The following is a 20,883-nucleotide window of genomic DNA, read 5'->3' as shown; positions in this document are numbered from 1 at the left end:
ACACATGAATTATTCAACAATGCAGCTCTGGCTGATGACTTTAAGAGATGTCTTCTGGCTGTGATCATTCATTTTTTCAATTATCACATAGTGGTCTTTGTAAAAGCAGGCACGTGATTTCAACTTAAGGAAACAGACTGAAAATAAGCCGGGGGTCTGGGAGCCGCAGGTCCCCAGCCAGGTCCAGGGGGGTGCCCTGGTGGAGGGACAATGGGGGCAACCCCTGTCCCGAAAGCTCCTGGTTTTGGGTTTTGTATCAGAAGTGGCATTTTATTTACGAATTACACAACTTGCCAACTTCACTGGTTTCGGGTTTTGTATCAGAAGTGGCATTTTATTTACAAATTACACAACTTGCCAACTTCACTGGTTTTGGGTCTTGTATCAGAAGTGGCATTTTATTTACGAATTACACAACTTGCCAACTTCACTGGTTTTGGGTCTTGTATCAGAAGTGGCATTTTATTTACGAATTACACAACGTGCCAACTTCATTTGTTTAGGGTTTTGTATCAGAAGTGGCATTCTATTTACGAATTACACAACGTGCCAACTCCACTGGTTTTGGGTCTTGTATCAGAAGTGGCATTTTATTTACGAATTACACAACGTGCCAACTTCACTGGTGTTGGGTCTTGTATCAGAAGTGGCATTTTATTTACGAATTACACAACTTGCCAACTTCACTGGTTTTGGGTCTTGTATCGGAAGTGGCATTTTATTTACGAATTACACAACGTGCCAACTTCATTTGTTTAGGGTTTTGTATCAGAAGTGGCATTCTATTTACGAATTACACAACGTGCCAACTCCACTGGTTTTGGGTCTTGTATCAGAAGTGGCATTTTATTTACGAATTACACAACGTGCCAACTTCACTGGTGTTGGGTCTTGTATCAGAAGTGGCATTTTATTTACGAATTACACAACTTGCCAACTTCACTGGTTTTGGGTCTTGTATCGGAAGTGGCATTTTATTTACGAATTACACAACGTGCCAACTTCACTGGTGTTGGGTTTTGTATCAGAAGTGGCATTTTATTTACGAATTACACAACGTGCCAACTTCACTGGTTTTGGGTTTTGTATCAGAAGTGGCATTTTATTTACAAATTACACAACGTGCAAACATCACTGGTGTTGGGTCTTGTATCAGGAGTGGCATTTTATTTACAAATTACACAACTTGCCAACTTCACTGGTTTTGGGTCTTGTATCGGAAGTGGCATTTTATTTACGAATTACACAACTTGCCAACTTCACTGGCGTTGGGTTTTGTATCAGAAGTGGCATTTTATTTACGAATTACACAACTTGCCAACTTCACTGGTTTCGGGTTTTGTATCAGAAGTGGCATTTTATTTACAAATTACACAACTTGCCAACTTCACTGGTTTGGGTCTTGTATCAGAAGTGGCATTTTATTTACGAATTACACAACTTGCCAACTTCACTGGTTTGGGTCTTGTATCAGAAGTGGCATTTTATTTACGAATTACACAACGTGCCAACTTCATTTGTTTAGGGTTTTGTATCAGAAGTGGCATTTTATTTACGAATTACACAACGTGCCAACTTCACTGGTGTTGGGTTTTGTATCAGAAGTGGCATTTTATTTACGAATTACACAACGTGCCAACTTCACTGGTGTTGGGTCTTGTATCAGAAGTGGCAGCAAATGATGCATTCATTCACTCATTATAAATCTTCATCAAACCATATCATCATCATGTAGACTGAACAGACACATTTAAAATGGACGTGCTTCACAGAAAAAGCACCTCTCTTGCTTCTCCGGGTCATGATTGTCTTTGAGTAAGGAGATTAAGATAGCATGCGTCTCTCAATCCGGGATTTAAAAGGGAGAGGGAGAACGAGAGAGACCCACTTGACTGCAGCCATCAGATAAAAGGGAAGATAACCGGAATATATTATCTTCAACTCGGACTGGCTCAGCATTTGCAAAAAAAAGAGGCGTTTCGTTTCTAGTCTTTAAATAGATTCGTACGGCCGCGTACGGTGTCCCTTCTGGAACTTTCCAGACAGCTCAGATCATCTTGCTGCTCCACTTCCTGGCCGGAAGAAGAGCAGGTATCTGCATAGGAAGGCAGTAAGAGGCTTAGAGGTGACAAGGGGACTGAAAGTACTGACAGCCTACAGAACAAAGTTCTACAGGAGCTTCATTTAAGAATATTTTTCAACATATTGAGAAAAAATATCTCTTTTTTTTTTTTCTACCAAGAAAAGTGAACTTGTTATTAGTGAGAATATACTTATTTTAAGGTATTTTTGGGTTCATTGAGGTTAGCTAATTTGACTTGTTTTGGAAAATCTTGACAAGCCAAATTTTCTTGTTCTATTGGCAGATAATTTTGCTTAATTCAAGTAAAATATCCCTAATTGTATTTATTTTTTTCCTGTTTTTGAACACTGACTTTTTGCAGTGCAGTGGTTCAGCATCCCAACTGACAAGTTATTTTTCCATTGTCATTTTCTAATCGTATCCCAAGTAGGGTTGCAAAATTCTGGAAATATTCCAAAGTTGGAAACTTTCCATGGGAATTAACAAGAATTAATGGGAAATGAATGGGAATAAACATTGAATGCAACATGCTAGATCTTTCAGCATGATTATTAGCTAAAACAACCTGATTTAATGCAAATTCAGTAGAGTTTCAACCCTGCACAGTGCATTCCTCCATCACATGTGCAGTGCATTCTTCCATCACATGCACAGATAATTCCCAGCATGCTACACACTACAGCAGGGCTATTGAGGCCACACTAGTATTTGAGCCCAATAACTTCTGCACAGTTCTACAGGAGCTTAATTTAAGAATATTTTTCAACATATTGAGAAAAAAGGTCACTTTTTTTTTTCTGTTAAGAAAAGTGCACTTGTTATTAGTGAGAATATACTTATTTTAAGGCATGTTTTGGGTTCATTGAGGTTAGCTAATTTTACTTGTTTTGGAAAGTCTTGACAAGCCAAATTTTCTTGTTCTATTCGCAGATCATTTTGCATAGTTCAAGTAAAATATCCCTAATTTTTGTTTTGTTTTTTCCTGTTTTTGAACACTGACTTTTTGCAGTGCAGTGGTTCAGCACCCCAACTGACAAGTTCTTTTCCCATTGTCATGTTCTAATCGTATCCCAAGTAGGGTTGCAAAATTCTGGGAATATTCAAAGTTGGAAACTTTCCACGTGAATTAATGGGAATATATGGGAATTAACGGGAATAAACATTGAATGCAACATGCTAGATCTTGCAGCATGATTATTAGCTAAAACAACCTGATTTAATGCAAATTCAGTTGAATTCTGACCCTGCACTGTGCATTCCTCCATCACATGTGCAGTGCATTCTTCCATCACATGTACAGATAATTCCCAGCACACTACAGCAGGGCTATTGAGGCCACACTAGTATTTGAGCCCAAGGACTTCATCCAGTCAGGTAAGTGTTGATGGGGTAAATATATTTGATGTATGGTATTTAAGTGTAATAGAGGTGTTTGTGTCCAGACCCGGCCTGCTGACTGCAAATGGCGAACATCGAGTACCGTGACGCAGACAAAGCAGAGACAGGGCGATATCACGAGTGGCAGCACACTTCCATTTCTGAATAATCATATGTTGTGTCTAACTGGGGCTTCTAAAATTACCCCCCCTTCCTTCAGAAGCAGCCTCAGTGATGTAACCAGGGACCTCCCAAATAAATAGAGGAGAACGTGGGCTGTGCCTTAGAGCGTAGGTTGGAACTGTAACTAAGCGTACAGCCCAATACGTCTCTCCTCATGAGTAAAATGTAACTCTGTCTTAGCATGATTCCTTGCTTCTTGTCTGTTTAATAGTCATCAGTGTTTGAACCTGACATTTGATATTTAGTGGTGAGAATTCCGTAGATCGTTCCTCAGCAGACGCGTTAAAATATAGGTTGTGCCCCCCCTGTGTGAAGGTCATGCTGTGTGACACTTAGAAATGCTGACTGAGCAGTTTGCGTCTTACCTCTATTACACAGGTGTCAAAGTCGAGGCCTGGGAGCCGGATCTGGCCCACCACATCATTTTATGTGGCCCGTGAGTACTATGTGTCAATAATGACAGGAAACCAATACATGTAATGAATACAACTGCATATCTTTTCAACTTAATATGATCTAATAATGTAAATATTATAGTACCATACATTTAAAAATAATTTGTGATTAAAAAAAAACAACAATAAAATAAAAATATAAATATATATATAAATATATATATATATATATATATATATATATATATATATATATATATATAAATATATATATATATATATATATATATATATATATATATATATATATATATATATATATATATATATATATATATATATATATATATATATATATATATATATATATATATATATAATTTGTTTTAACACATTTACAACTTTTTTGTGTAAAAAATGTTTTTAAAAATAAATACAAAAAAAAAATATATATATATATATATATATATATATATATATATATATATATATATATATATATATATATATATTGTATGACTTTAAAGCAAGTGAGTACTTAGATTTCACTTTTTGCAGTGTAGCCATTCACACGAGGCATTAGAGATAAGTAGTTAATTGGTATGTTTTCACTTTCTTTTTGAAGTTGGAGAATGAAAACAGCCTCCTGAGGCTCTCATCAAGCCTGTTCCAGATCTTTGGTCCCCTGCATACAAGACTTGGAGCCGTACAAGCCAGTAGACCATGTTTACCTGATGTCAGGTCAAAGTTAGGAGTGTTGTGGGCATGCTGGGGATGATTGATAGGAACCAAGCAACAGAGCCTGAGACTCAGACTGTGCATGACTTGATAGGTTAGACAAGCATTGTGATAAATATTGAACTCTGTCAGTCTTAAGAGATGATCATTATGGAATAGATGTCGAGTGCACTACAAAAAGTGAAATCTAAGTAAGATGAAATATGTCAAATAAGGGTGATATTTGCTTATTTTCTGTCTGATAAGATAATTCTTCTCACTGAGCAGATTTTATGTTAGAGTGTTTTACTTGTTTTAAGTGTTTTGGTCCTAAATGATCTCAGTAAGATATTACAGCTTGTTGCTGAGATTTGATGAGCTATATTGAGTAAAACATGCTTGAAACTAGAATATCAACTGTTGCAAAGCTGTGTCATCAACACTCACAAGTAGAAAACTACTTTTTTAAAGTCATCATTTCTTACATCAAGCATGAAAAAAAAATCATGACTTTGACACAATTGTGTCTCATAATTATAACAGATGACAGCCAAATGGACTTTGCTGTTTTATTTCCAATGAAACAATAGAAAATAGGTACTCATATAGTAGTACAGTTGGCACAGTACAGTAAACTGACAGTTCATATTTAAACATTTAACATGTGACATTTCAAACAACAGAAATAGTTCATGCACATTCAGATAAATTCTTCAAAATTACAATAAAAAACATTTTTGGCCGGGGGCCGGGCTGTATATATGCGCACTAATTGACTGAAAGAGCATGCACTTGGCGCGATGATGTCATGTTATCCATGGAAAAATGCATTTTTAGACAATATGATTTGCCTGAGCGGCTAGGAGACCCCGAGAGTAACAAGTTGCCTTGTTGCCTTTCCATTAAGAACAATAAATTAGTTTTTAGTAGAGATGTCCGATAATATCGGCCAATAAATGCTTTAAAATGTAATATCAGAAATTATCGGTATTGGGGGTTTTTTTAATTAAAATTTTTTAAATTTTTTTTAATTAAATGAACATAAAAAACACAAGATACACTTACAATTAGTGCACCAACCCAAAAAACCTCCCTCCCCCCATTTCTTTCTGTTATTAATATTCTGCTTCCTACATTATATATCAATATATATCAATACAGTCTGCAAGGGATACAGTCCGTAAGCACACATGATTGTGCGTGCTGCTGCTCCACTAATAGTACTAACCTTTAACACTTCATTTGACTCATTTTCATTCATTACTAGTTTTTATGTAACTATTTTAAAATTGTTTTACTTTCTTTTTTATTCAAGAAATGTTTTTAATTTATTTATCTTATTTTGTTTAATTAATTTTTTTTAAAAAGTACCTTATCTTCACCATACCTGGCTGTCCAAATTAGACATAATAATGTGTTAATTCCACGACTGTGTATATCGGTATCGCTTGATATCGGTATCGGTAATTAAGAGTTGGACAATATCGGAATATCGGCAAAAAAGCCATTATCGGACATCCCTAGTATTTAGTATAAGTTTGCTGGTTTCAAGAAATGTAATGCCAAGCGCATATCATTATGTCAAGATAATGGCACTAGCATTTACTTCATTTAAGAATATTTTTCAACATATTGAGCAAAAAGGTCTCTTTTTTTTCTACCAAGGGCCCGTACGACTTTCTTTTGCATGGATTCTAATTTGTGAAGGTAGCTAGGGAAGGTGTTACACCACAATGCAAAAAGTCAGTGTTCAAAAACAAGAAAAAAACATACAAAAATGAGGGGTATTTTACTTGAACTAAGCAAAATTATCTGCCAATAGAACAAGAAAATGTGGCTTGTCAAGACTTTCCAAAACAAGTAAAATTAGCTAACCTCAATGAACCCAAAAATAGCTTAAAATAAGTATATTCTCACTAATAACAAGTGCATTTTTAGACCTTTTTGATCAATATGTTGAAAAATATTCTTAAATGAAGTAAATGCTAGTGCCATTATCTTGACATAATGATATGCGCTCGGCATTACATTTCTTCAAACCAGCAAACTTATACTAAAAACTAATTTATTGTTTTTAATGGAAAGGCAACAAGGCAAGCGCTTGTTACTCTCGGGGTCTCCTAGCCGCTCAGGCAAATCATATTGTCTAAAAATGCATTTTTCCATGGATAACATGACATCATCGCGCCAAGTGCGTGCTCTTTCAGTCAATTAGTGCGCATATATACAGCCCGGCACCCGGCCAAAATTGTTTTTATTGCCATTTTAAAGAATTTATCTGAATGTGCATGAACTATTTCTGTTCAAAATTGTTAGAAATGTCACATGTTAAATGTTTAAATATTAACTGTCAGTTTACTGCAGGGCCGGCCCGTGGCATAGGCCGTATAGGCAAATGCTAAGGGCGCCGTCCATCAGGGGGCGCCACGCCAGTGCCACAAATGTTGGAGAAAAAAAAAAAAAAAAAAAAAAAAGTTGGTACTATTATTTCTAAATACAAAAAATAATCCCACGTTAATTAAAATGCAAAGTAAAACCTATTTAATAGAAATATTATTTGTTACAACATTACGCCCCCCTCCCCCCGCACGGTGCGCCCCCTCCCTACCCATATCATGACTCTTACAAGTTACCACATCAAAAAATCCACACAAGATGTCAAAACGGCCACAACTGTCAGGTGCCCAGGGAAGAAAAAAGAGAAAAGAAGAGGAGGAGAAACGAGAAAAAGACAGAGGTAGCAGGGAGGTAACGTTAGCCTACATGAAATTATTTGTCTGTTACAGAATGTGATAGTAACCTGGCTTTTTAGCATTAAGCTAATGTTACATGATTCGGCAATTGCTAATCAATAAATAGCTAGTTCTGTTTTAACGTCGGGTTAATATTGTGGAGGGGGCTAAATTGTTATGGAAAATAATAATGTAACGTTAGGTAATTACAGTACTCCCACCTTACATTCCTCAGGGACATTTGTATAAGCAGGTGTTTTTTGTTTACATTGTTATTGCCTTCTGGTTAGCTAATGTTTGCCCTGCAGGTAATAGTCACTTTTCCACCCCTTTATATATTAGGTATAGTTGTAAGCCTAGTTGTTAAAGTGCACATCATTAATGTTAATTAAGCAATTTCACATGAGAGGGAATGCTGTTTTTTAATTTGAGCACTGCTGTGATTCGGTTAAAGATAATCATAACATAACATTCTCATATAATATGTTAATTTGCTTTCTTTAAGTAAAAAAAAAGGTCAAAGACAAAGCTATTCGGTTTCTTGTGAGTATATACACTTCACTGCCGATGTGGGGGGGCGCCACCTAAAATCTTGCCTAGGGCGCCAGATTGGTTAGGGCCAGGCCTGGTTTACTGTACTGTGCCAACTGTACTACTATATGAGTACCGTATTTTTCGGACTATAAGTCGCAGTTTTTTTTCATAGTTTGGCCGGGGGTGCGACTTATACTCAGGAGCGACTTATGTGTGAAATGATTAACGCATTAGCGTAAAATATCAAATAATATTATTGATGTCATTGACGTAAGAGACTAGACGTATAAGATTTCATGGGATTTAGCGATTAGGAGTGACAGATTGTTTGGTAAACGTATAGCATGTTCTATATGTTATAGTTATTTGAATGACTCTTACCATAATATGTTACGTTAACATACCAGGCACCTTCTCAGTTGGTTATTTATGCCTCATATAATGTACACTTATTCAGCCTGTTGTTCACTATTCTTGATTTATTAGGGACCGAGTCCCTTTGGGACAGAGGACCCTATTGTATTTCTAGCATTTTATTATTATACCGCCGCCTCTTTGAGCTGTAATTTGACCCCCTTAACATGCTTCAAAACTCACCAAATTGGACACACACATCAGGACTGGCGAAAATTGCGATCTAATCAAAAACCAAACCCCAAAACTCAAAATTGCGCTCTAGCGCCCCCTAGAAAGAAAACAGACACAACTGCCTCTAACTCTCAGTAGGAATGTCGTAGAGACATGAAACACTCACTTAGACCTACATTTCATACACTGACAACCCCCAGAAAAAATCAACAGGAAGTTTGCAATTCCCCCTTCAAAACAAAAGTTGTGTAAAAACAGTCACCTTTTTTTCAAACATTATCTCCTCTGAGCGCGTTTGTCGTGTCGGCTTCAAATTAGCACAGGCGAGAGATTGAACCCTTCTGATTAAAAGATGATGAAAGAGTTTTAATTACTGCTCCGGTTTGGATTTTATGACTTTTGACTTCGATACCTGTAGAGAACTGGGACAACACAGACTCTTACCAGGATTACTTTGATTTGGATGACAAAGACGCAGACGTGCTACTGTGAGTATGCAGCTTTGGCTTCTAAACATTTGATCGCTTGCCCGTACGTGCGCGTCACGTACATAACTTTTTTTTAAATATATAAGCTTTATGAACCTTAGGTTAGGTGAACGGTCTTTTGGGCTGAGTGATTGTGTGTGTTGATCAGGTGTTTGAATTGTATTGGCGTGTTCTATGGAGCTAGGAGCTAGCATAGGAGCTAGGAGCTAGCATAACAAACACGCAGGTGTTTTTATGCAGGATTAATTTGTGGCATATTAAATATAAGCCTGGTTGTGTTGTGGCTAATAGAGTATATATATGTCTTGTGTTTATTTACTGTTGTAGTCATTCCCAGCTGAATATCAGGTCACCCCCGGCTCTCACAGCATCTTCCCTATCTGAATAGCTTCAACTCCCCACTAGTCCTTCACTTGCACTTTACTCATCCACAAATCTTTCATCCTCGCTCAAATTAATGGGGAAATTGTCGCTTTCTCGGTCCGAATCTCTCTCACTTCATGCGGCCATCATTGTAAACAATAGGGAACTTTGCGTATATGTTCAACTGACTACGTCACGCTACTTCCGGTAGGGGCAAGCCTTTTTTTTATCAGATACCAAAAGTTGTGATCTTTATCGTCGTTGTTCTATACTAAATCCTTTCAGCAAAAATATGGCAATATCGCGATATGATCAAGTATGACACATAGAATAGATCTGCTATCCCCGTTTAACTAAATAAAATTCATTTCAGTAGGCCTTTAATGTATGGTTGCTATGGAGTTTTGTTTTGGAACATTCTTATTCTGGAACAGTCAACTTTAAGCTGGTTTTTCTCAAAACGGACCCTCAAACTTGGTCGACTTCAATCGGATGTAACTCGGTCGTTTTCTGTCCGATTCCAACAAACCATATATCATTTTGAAGGTCTTTAGATGGAGAATGTGTCAATAATAACTCGGTTTTTAAAATGTCCTCATTGTGATTCATTTTGCCAGCACAGGTCACATATACAGTACCGTTCAAAAGTTTGGGGTCACATTGAAATGTCCTTATTTTTGAAGGAAAAGCACTGTACTTTTCAATGAAGATAACTTTAAACTAGTCTTAACTTGAAAGAAATACACTCTATACATTGCTAATGTGGTAAATGACTATTCTAGCTGCAAATGTCTGCTTTTTGGTGCAATATCTACATAGGTGTATAGAGGCCCATTTCCAGCAACTATCACTTCAGTGTTCTAATGGTACAATGTGTTTGCTCATTGGCTCAGAAGGCTAATTGATGATTAGAAAACCCTTGTGCAATCATGTTCACACATCTGAAAACACTTTAGCTCGTTACAGAAGCTACAAAACTGACCTTCCTTTGAGCAGGTTGAGTTTCTGGAGCATCACATTTGTGGGCTCAATTAAACGCTCAAAATGGCCAGAAAAAGACAACTTTCATCTGAAACTCGACAGTCTATTCTTGTTCTTAGAAATGAAGGCTATTCCACAAAATTGTTTGGGTGACCCCAAACTTTTGAACGGTGGTGTATGTGACCACTCCTTTTAGAGGCGGCCTTAGTGTTGTTGACTGTGGAACTCCTGAATAAATAGAGGGACGCGGGAGCTGACCCTTAGAGCGTAGGGCGAGACTGTGACTAAGTGCGCAGCTCCATGCGTTCTCCTCATGAGCTAAATTGAACTCTGTCTCTGATTAAATCCTTGCTTCTCGTCTGATTAATGATGTCATCAGTGCTTGAACCTGACACAGGCCAACATATTTGGATAATTACTTTAACAGATGGCTAATGTGACATTTGAAATCACGACTTGTACATTTTCAAAATGTGCTCATTCTATTTTTAAACAAAGAAAACCATCTGAAGTCGTCTTTATTTTTAAGTTACCGCGCCGTGATTTGACCGGTCCCGGCCCCGCTTGGGGAGTAGACTTTTCTCCATGTGGCCCCGCCCCCATCTACAATGAGTTAGACACTTCGCTCTAGCCTACATGAGATGATGTAACTCCCGATGCCAGTGACAGTTCTACGTGCGCACATGCAGGTTTAGCCAAAGGCCTCCCAGGGATTAACGGCCAGTGCAACAGATGGCGCGTCCTGTGACACTTCCTGTCCCACACACACACACACACACACACACACACACACACACACACACACACACACACACACACACACACACACACACACACACACACACACACACACACACACACACACACGGCACGACCATCACATGCATGCATTTACCTTTTTCTTGGGCGGCATGCTCCCGAGTAAGAAGCCACGCTTTCATTCCCCGCGGGTCTTAAGCTTCACCTGCCGCCGCCACACCTGCCTTTGAGTGACAGGCGGTGGACCGCCATGGTGCAAAATGTCTGGGCTCGGCTCGGGGAAATTTCCACTAAAAGTGAAAGGCGTCAGGTGTACAATTCCTAAAAAAGATTTAGATTCTTAAAAAAAAAGTCCATCCATCCATTTCCTACCGCTTGTCCCGTTCGGGGTCGCGGGGGTGCTGGAGCCTATCCCAGCTGCATTCGTCTGCGAGATGCTGAAAGCCGCTGTGCCTTCCTCCGAGTCCTCAGGGTATTAGCGGTTTATTGCCTGACTTCCGCGCAACAGCGAGCTGTCCTCACAGTGCATGCTGGTTAAATAAGTCCTCACAGTGCATGCTGGTTAAATAAGTCCTCACATTGCATGCTGGTTAAATAAGTCCTCACAGTGCATGCTGGTTAAATAAGTCCTCACAGTGCATGCTGGTTAAATAAGTCCTCACAGTGCATGCTGGTTAAATAAGTCCTCACAGTGCATGCTGGTTAAATAAGTCCTCACAGTGCATGCTGGTTAAATAAGTCCTCACAGTGCATGCTGGTTAAATAAGTCCTCACAGTGCATGCTGGTTAAATAAGTCCTCACAGTGCATGCTGGTTAAATAAGTCCTCACAGTGCATGCTGGTTAAATAAGTCCTCACAGTGCATGCTGGTTAAATAAGTCCTCACAGTGCATGCTGGTTAAATAAGTCCTCACAGTGCATGCTGGTTAAATAAGTCCTCACAGTGCATGCTGGTTAAATACAAAACCCCGTTTCCATATGAGTTGGGAAATGGTGTTAGATGTAAATATAAACGGAATACAATGATTTGCAAATCCTTTTCAAGCCATATTCAGTTGAATATGCTACAAAGACAACATATTTGATGTTCAAACTCATAAACTTAATTTATTTTTTTTGCAAATAATAATGAACTTGGAATTTCATGGCTGCAACACGTGACAAAGAAGTTGGGAAAGGGCATGTTCACCACTGTGTTACATGGCCTTTCCTTTTAACAACACTCAGTAAAGGTTTGGGAAGTGAGGAAACTAATTGTTGAAGCTTTGAAAGTGGAATTCTTTGCCATTCTTGTTTTATGTACAGCTTCAGTCGTTCAACAGTCCGGGGGTCTCCCTTCTGCTATTTTAGGCTTCATAAGCAGGGGCGTCCATGAAAAAGACGGCGCTTAGATGGCAACATATGTTGCTCCAAAACCTGTATGTACCTTTCAGCATTAATGGTGCCTTCACAGATGTGTAAGTTACCCATGTCTTGGGCACTAATACACCCCCATACCATCACACATGCTGCCTTTTACACTTTGCGTGGATAACAGTCCGGATGGTTCGCTTCCCCTTTGGTCCGGATGACACGATGTCGAATATTTCCAAAAACAATTTGAAATGTGGACTCATCAGACCACAGAACACTTTTCCACTTTGCATGAGTCCATCTTAGAGGATCTCGGGCCCAGAGAAGCCGGCGGCGTTTCTGGGTGTTGTTGATAAATGGCTTTCGCTTTGCATAGTAGAGTTTTAACTTGCACTTACAGATGTAGCGACCAACTGTAGTTACTGACAGTGGTTTTCTGAAGTGTTCCTGAGCCCATGTGGTGATATCCTTTACACACTGATGTCGCTTGTTGATGCAGTACCGTCTGAGGGATGGAAGGTCACGGTCATTCAATCCATGCCGCTTACGTGCAGTGATTTCTCCAGATTCTCTGAACCTTTTGATGATATTACGGAGCGTAGATGGTGAAATCCCTAAATTCCTTGCAATTGCACTTTGAGAAAGGTTGTTCTTAAACTGTTCAACAATTTGGTCAGGCATGTGTTGACAAAGTGGTGACCCTCGCCCCATCCTTGTTTGTGAATGACTGAGCATTTCATGGAATCTACTTTTATACCCAATCATGGCACCCACCTGTTCCCAATTAGCCTGTTCACCTGTGGGATGTTCCAAATAAGTGTTTGATGAGCATTCCTCAACTTTATCAGTATTTATTGCCACCTTTCCCAACTTCTTTGTCACGTGTTGCTGCCATCAAATTCTAAAGTTAATTATTATTTGCAAAAAAAAAAAAAGTTTATGAGTTTGAACATGAAATATGTTGTCTTTGTAGCATATTCAACTGAATATGGCTTGAAAAGGATTTGCAAATCATTGTATTCCGTTTATATTTACATCTAACACCATTTCCCAACTCATATGGAAACGGGGTTTGTACATATGTATGTATGCATGCATATGCATATATATATATATATATATATATATATATATATATATATATATATATATATATATATATATATATATATATATATATATATATATATATATATATATATATATGTATGTGTGGGAAAAAATCACAAGACTATTTCATCTCTACAGGCCTGTTTCATGAGGGTTTCCTGAGGATTGAGGAAAACCCCTCATGAAACAGGCCTGTAGAGATGAAATAGTCTTGTGATTTTTTCCCACACATACATATTACGCTCTACCACGGTATCGAGCACTATTTTTTTTTAGATAATCTAATTAAGACATATATATATATATATATATATATATATATATATATATATATATATATATATATATATATATATATATATACACGTTTAATATGTTAAATGCATATAGATTCCCTTCTTTCTTGATGACAAGAATATAAGTTGGTGTATTATCTTATTCTGATGACTTGCATTGATTGGAATCAGACAAGATTCGCTGTAGTTGTTAACAAGTTTTAAAACTTGGAATTTACTTGGAGGAGAAGAAGTCATCCTCACACTCCAATACCACATAGAAGTGGTAGGATTTTAGCTTTTTATCAGTCCAGCTTCCATACTCGTTTCATACCATTTTACCAGAAATACATCGGACTCTGGACTCGTAGCTCTCTAGCTTGTGTGCGCTAGTTTTCTCTGACCCTTATTTTGTGTTTGGGGGAGAGAGTATTTGTCCAAATAAAAAGTGTTCAGGCGTGTTCCTGCACACTAAGCTCGGGGTCGCCATGTGTGTCAATCAAGTGTCGTCAGTTGACTTCATAGTCAAGGTTGATGACGGGTAATGACACACACCCCCTCCGAAATCTATGGGTAACCACCCAACTTCCTGCAAGTCCAACAAGGCAGTTACGTAACGTTGCAGATGGGAGCCATGATATGACGCTATCAAGCTATGATACGCTGCAAAGGCAACAATTAAGCTATCAAGCTATGATACGCTGCAAAGGCAACAATTAAGCTATCAAGCTATGATACGCTGCAAAGGCAACAATTAAGCTATCAAGCTATGATACGCTGCAAAGGCAACAATTAAGCTATTAAGCTATGATACGCTGCAAAGGCAACAATTAAGCTATCAAGCTATGATACGCTGCAAAGGCAACAAAGCACATCCAGCCAAGCATGACGCTGCCCCATTTTTCTAAGCGCGGACACAAACGAGCAGTGAAGTCTCCTCTCGGACGTTTCAACTTTACCGTGTCATCCTTCATCCGACTCTTGGCGTCCCACTTTGCACCGTCGCGATAGAACAAGTCCTGGATTGACATCGTTTAATTTGAACTGAGAAACTTGAGTTTTTTTGCAAGTAATCATCAATTTACATTGCAAAAAAGTTGTCACAGGGGCATTTTTACCACTGTGTTACATGGCCTTTCCTTTTAACAACACTCAGTAAAGGTTTGGGAACTGAGGAGACACATTTTTGAAGCTTCTCAGGTGGAATTCTTTCCCATTCTTGCTTGATGTACAGCTTAAGTTGTTCAACAGTCCGGGGGTCTCCCTTCTGCTATTTTAGGCTTCATAATGCACCACACATTTTCAATGTCTGGACTACAGGCAGGCCAGTCTAGTACCCGCACTCTTTTACTATGAAGCCACGTTGATGTAACACGTGGCTTGGCATTGTCTTGCTGAAATAAGCAGGGGCGTCCATGGTAACGTTGCTTGGATGGCAACATATGTTGCTCCAAAAGCTGTATGTACCTTTCAGCATTAATGACGCCTTCACAGATGTGTAAGTTACCCATGTCTTGGCCACTAATACACCCCCATACCATCACACATGCTGCCTTTTACACTTTGCGCCTAGAACAATCCGGATGGTTCTTTTCCTCTTTGGTCCGGAGGACACGACGTCCACAGTTTCCAAAAAGAATTTGAAATGTGGACTCGTCAGACCACAAAACACTTTTCCACTTTGTATCAGTCCATCTTATATGAGCTCAGGCCCAGCGAAGCCGACTGCGTTTCTGGGTGTTGTTGATAAACGGTTTTCGCCTTGCATAGTAGAGTTTTAACTTGCACTTACAGATGTAGCGACCAACTGTAGTTACTGACAGGGGTTTTCTGAAGTGTTCCTGAGCCCTGATAAAGTTGAGGAATGCTCATCAAACACTTATTTGGAACATCCCACAGGTGAACAGGCTAATTGGGAACAGGTGGGTGCCATGATTGGGTATAAAAGGAGATTCCATGAAATGCTCAGTCATTCACAAACAAGGATGGGGCGAGGGTCACCACTTTGTCAACAAATGCGCGAGCAAATTGTTGAACAGTTTAAGAAAAACCTTTCTCAAGCAGCTATTGCAAGGAATTTAGGGATTTCACCATCTACGCTCCGTAATATCATCAAAGGGTTCAGAGAATCTGTAGAAATCACTGCATGTAAGCAGCTAAGCCCGTGACCTTCCATCCCTCAGGCTGTACTGCATCAACAAGCCACATCAGTGTGTAAAGGATATCACCACATGGGCTCAGGAACACTTCAGAAACCCACTGTCAGTAACTACAGTTGGTCGCTACATCTGTAAGTGCAAGTTAAAACTCTCCTATGCAAGGCGAAAACCGTTTATCAACAACACCCAGAAACGCCGTCGGCTTCGCTGGGCCTGAGCTCATCTAAGATGGACTGATACAAAGTGGAAAAGTGTTCTGTGGTCTGACGAGTCCACATTTCAAATTGTTTTTGCGAAACTGTGGACGTCTTGTCCTCCGGACCAAAGAGGAAAAGAACCATCCGGATTGTTCTAGGCGCAAAGTGTAAAAGGCAGCATGTGTGGTGGTATGGGGGTGTATTAGTGCCCAAGACATGGGTAACTTACACATCTGTGAAGGCACCATTAATGCTGAAAGGTACATACAGCTTTTGGAGCAACATATGTTGCCATCCAAGCAACGTTACCATGGACGTCCCTGCTTATTTCAGCAAGACAATGCCAAGCCACGTGTTACATCAACGTGGCTTCATAGTAAAAGAGTGCGGGTACTAGACTGGCCTGCCTGTAGTCCAGACATTGAAAATGTGTGGCACCTAAAATAGCAGAAGGGAGACCCCCGGACTGTTGAACAACTTAAGCTGTACATCAAGCAAGAATAGGAAAGAATTCCACCTGAGAAGCTTCAAAAAGGTGTCTCCTCAGTTCAGTTGGTATGGTCTCTATCTACTTGTGGTGAAGAGGAAGGCAGTACATTGCTACCCACTGTGACTGAAATGTAGGACGGGGGGTGGGAGGGGGTGTTATTTTAATTTTATTATTTTTTTTTTTTTTTGGGGGGGGGGGGATTGAGATCAAACTAAGATTTTATTAAATATCAAATACTGAGATAAATAATAATAATAATAATAATAATAATAATAATACCTGGGATTTATATAGCACTTTTCTAAGTACCCAAAGTCGCTTTACATGTTTTTTTTAAATGAGATGCTCGCAGGAAACTTAAGAGGAAAGCTTGAAGAGTTAACTTTTTATATTGTGGAATATTTGTCAAAGATTTAGCCCTAAACATCCCCCAGGTGGCATATTCCTTTAGCTTGTTGCTATTTAGCACTCTCGTCGCCCCCGTTGCCATGGCATCAGAGTGATGCTGCGCTGCTCACTTACACAGGTGGTGTGCGCGCTCCGCCAGTTTCCCAGCCCGCAGCAATACATGAAGACATCTGCCGGGGGGGCGTGTCCTGTCACACCTGTGTCCTCATGGCGCCAGGGCTTCTCCGAGGGCGCGCACGCTGCCTTCAGGTGCGACTTTCCAAGTCGTTCCCAGGAAGCGGGAAGTGGGGAAAAGCAGTTTGCGGACGCTCTCCCATCCTCTCTTCCGGTTCACCTTCACCGGTGTCTTCGGTATGTCCGTCCCCCGTCCGTGTCTCTGCAGTCTCACGCCGCATCATCCAGGGAGTTCACATTGATCTGAATGGGGGGGGGGGGGGGGTTCTGTAGCTCCGCCTCCTTTTACTTCTTCCTCCTCCCCGTCTCCATGCTGGCTTCCATCCCTCCTTCAAGGGTCCTCTCTTCCCATCAGGGACGTCACAACTTACCTGAGTCACTGTTTGTGTGTGTGTGTGTGTGTGTGTGTGTGTGTGTGTGTGTGTGTGTGTGTGTGTGTGTGTGATGCTGTTGCGGCGGACCCCGCCCCCTTCCTGTTGCCATGCCGTAGCAGCAAACTCTGGGCCAGCGCTGCAGGAGACACACAGCCTGAATTCAAATGCGCTTCCACTCCCTCATTTTTACGACATGACCCCTCTTCCTTCTCCTCCATCATCACTCCATCTGTGTCTGTGCCCTGTCGCCCCCTTTCTCCTGCGTGGCTGCAGCGCTCTGGTGATGACCCACCACATTTTTGTTCACCCGTGAAGTCATTTTTCTTCAAGCACTCCTGTGAGCGGTGATGTGCTCGTCCGTCCAATTGGAAAGAAAATGACTTTGCTGGCTTGAATGACCTCCGCCAAAGAGTTTCATGTCACTTTTAATTAAAGATACAAGTGTGGAGGGGGGGCGTGGCCCGCGGGCCTGCCGCAGAGCGAGGTATGCAAGGACCGGCCTCGAAGACAGCGGCAGGTGAGTAGATTGCAGAGGTGGGTAGTAACGCGCTACATTTACTCCGTTACATCTACTTCAGTAACTTTTGGGATAAATTGTACTTCTAAGAGTAGTTTTAATGCAACATACTTTTACTTTTACTTGAGTATATATATAGAGAAGAAACGCTACTTTTACTCCGCTCCATTTATCTACATTCAGCTCGCTACTCGCTACGGATTTTTATCCATCTGTTAATGGACGCTTTGTTTGTTTTGCTTTGTCAGACAGACCTTCAAAGTAGGATCCATCGCATGCCTGCGTTTCACCAATCAAATACAATACTGGTGACGTTTGACTCCGTTTCACCAATCAAACAGAGCCAGGCGGTCACATGATTAACAAGCTTAAGCTTCCATGAACTCAACGTCAAATTTGAGGAAGCACATGGCGGTAAGTAACGTTAGTAGATATTTTGGCTGTCACCGTAGGCTGAAGTTAGCTTCCCTGCTATGAATCACTAAATGTACATCGTGTGGGGACATTTATTAACGCACTGCAGCCTCATACACAGACAGACAAAGACGCGCGCGCACGCACACACACACACACACACACACACACACACACACACACACACACACACACACACACACACACACACACACACACACACACACACACACACACACACACACACACACACACACACACACACACACACACACACACACACACACACACACACACACACACACCAATCAGAAGTGCACAGTGTGTTCCCAGGTGCAGCCCACACCTATCAGTTTATGGTTTGCGTAAAGGCTAACTTGTTATTTTCCTTTGTAATCTCTGCCTACTGAGCCTATGGTGCTGTTAAGTTATTGTGGCTCAATTTGCCTTCATTTGTTTTATGTTAATGTATTATTATTTAATATATATTATTGTTTTAGTTGCTTAAGAGATATTCCTGGCTCTGAATTTGCTCATTGCTATTTTTATGTTTTTGTGCATTATTTGTTGCCGTCGACATTAAACGAACAGGTTACTCATCAGTTACTCAGTACTTGAGTAGTTTTTTTCACAACATACTTTTTACTTTTACTCAAGTAAATATTTGGGGGACTACTCCTTACTTCTACTTGAGTAATAAATCTCTAAAGTAACAGTACTCTTACTTGAGTACTATTTCTGGCTACTCTACCCACCTCTGGTAGATTTGCCCAGCTGGGCCTTGTTATCTAATCACCTGTCGCCCTTATTAGCAGCAGCCGAGACGAGACACGTGAGTGGAGTTGGAGCGAGAGAGAGAGAGAGAGAGACACGCCGAGAGAAAAGACTCAAACCAAGGACTGGAAAGTCGCAGAGCAGTGTGCTGTCATGGCGTGTGCACAAATAAAAAACAACTGTCAAACCTGACTACCGGGCTCACAAGTGGGTCTGTCGTGATCAGGGGAATCCACGGGAGGGCACCTTCCACAACAAGTATTTTTTAATTGACTCTCCCTAAATATCTAAAAGTATTCATATTCTCTTCATGTCATACACTATATTGCCAAAAGTAAACCTGCCTTGACTCACATATGACCTTGAAGTGCCATCCCACTCCTAACCCATAGGGTTCAATATGATGTGGGTCCACCTTTTGCAGCTATTACAGCTTCAACTCTTCTGGGAAGGGCTGTCCACAAGGTTGCGGAGTGTGTTTATAGGAGTTTTACACCATTCTTCCAAAAGCGCATTGGTGAGGTCACACACTGATGTTGGTGGAGAAGGCCTGGCTCTCAGTCATCATTCATCCCAAAGGTGTTCTATCGGGTTCTGGTCAGGACTCTGTGCAGGCCAGTCAAGTTCATCCACACCAGACTCTGTCATCATGTCTTTATGGACCTTGCTTGGAACTGCTCCAAACTGTTCCCACAAGGTTGGGAGCATGGAATTGTCCTAAATGTTTTGGTATCCTGGATCATTCAGAGTTCATTGCACTGGAACTAAGGGGCCAAGCCCAACTCCTGAAAAACAACCCCACACCATAATTCCTCCTCCACCAAATTTCACAAGCGGCACAATGCAGTCCGAAATGTAGCGTTCTCCTGGCAACCTCCAAACCCAGAATATTTAGGAGCGAGGAAATGTCACGACTGGATTTGTTGCACAGGTGGCATCCTGTGACAGTTCCACGCTGGAAATCACCGAAAGCGGCCCATTCTTTCACAAATGTTTGTAGAAACAGTCTCCATGCCTAAGTGCTCGATTTTATACACACAGTTGATAGACAGTTGCGATAGCCAATCATATCACAAGTTGTTACCTACCTAGGTAGCCTGATGTTAACGCGACTGTGATTGGATACTCACTTGTCATTCCTGCTAAGTTGAAGAAGAAGGACAGCAAAACGTGGATTAGGTGGAAGATACATACAGTGGTGGTCAAAAGTGTACGTACACTTGTAAAGAACATCATGTCATGGCTGTCTGGAGTTTCCAATCATTTCTACAACTCTTATTTTGTTGTGATGTAGTGATTGGAGCACATACTTGTTGCTCACAAAAAACATTCTTGAAGTTTGCTTCTTTTATGAATTTATTATGGCTCTACTGAAAATGTGAGGGTCAAAAGTATACATACAGCAATGTTAATATTTGCTCACATGTCCCTTGGCAAG

General features: G+C 40.3%; 1 protein-coding gene across 1 annotated transcript in view; it reads right to left on the bottom strand.

Moving 5' to 3' along the window:
* The window catches only part of LOC133631508 (voltage-dependent L-type calcium channel subunit beta-4-like), a 43,767-nt gene extending 26,211 nt beyond the window's left edge, over positions 1–17,556 (bottom strand). Inside the window, exon 1 of the mRNA XM_062023784.1 lies at positions 17,307–17,556. Within this exon, the coding sequence (XP_061879768.1) occupies positions 17,307–17,354 (48 nt within the window). The 5' untranslated portion in view covers positions 17,355–17,556. The remainder of the gene's footprint in view (positions 1–17,306) is intronic.
* Between the last annotated feature and the right edge of the window lie 3,327 nt (positions 17,557–20,883).

The sequence above is a fragment of the Entelurus aequoreus genome, linkage group LG16, assembly GCF_033978785.1.
Source record: "Entelurus aequoreus isolate RoL-2023_Sb linkage group LG16, RoL_Eaeq_v1.1, whole genome shotgun sequence".
Lineage (NCBI taxonomy): Eukaryota > Metazoa > Chordata > Actinopteri > Syngnathiformes > Syngnathidae > Entelurus > Entelurus aequoreus.
Note: the sequence above shows the minus strand (reverse complement) of the source record. Positions and strands in the feature narration are given on the sequence as shown.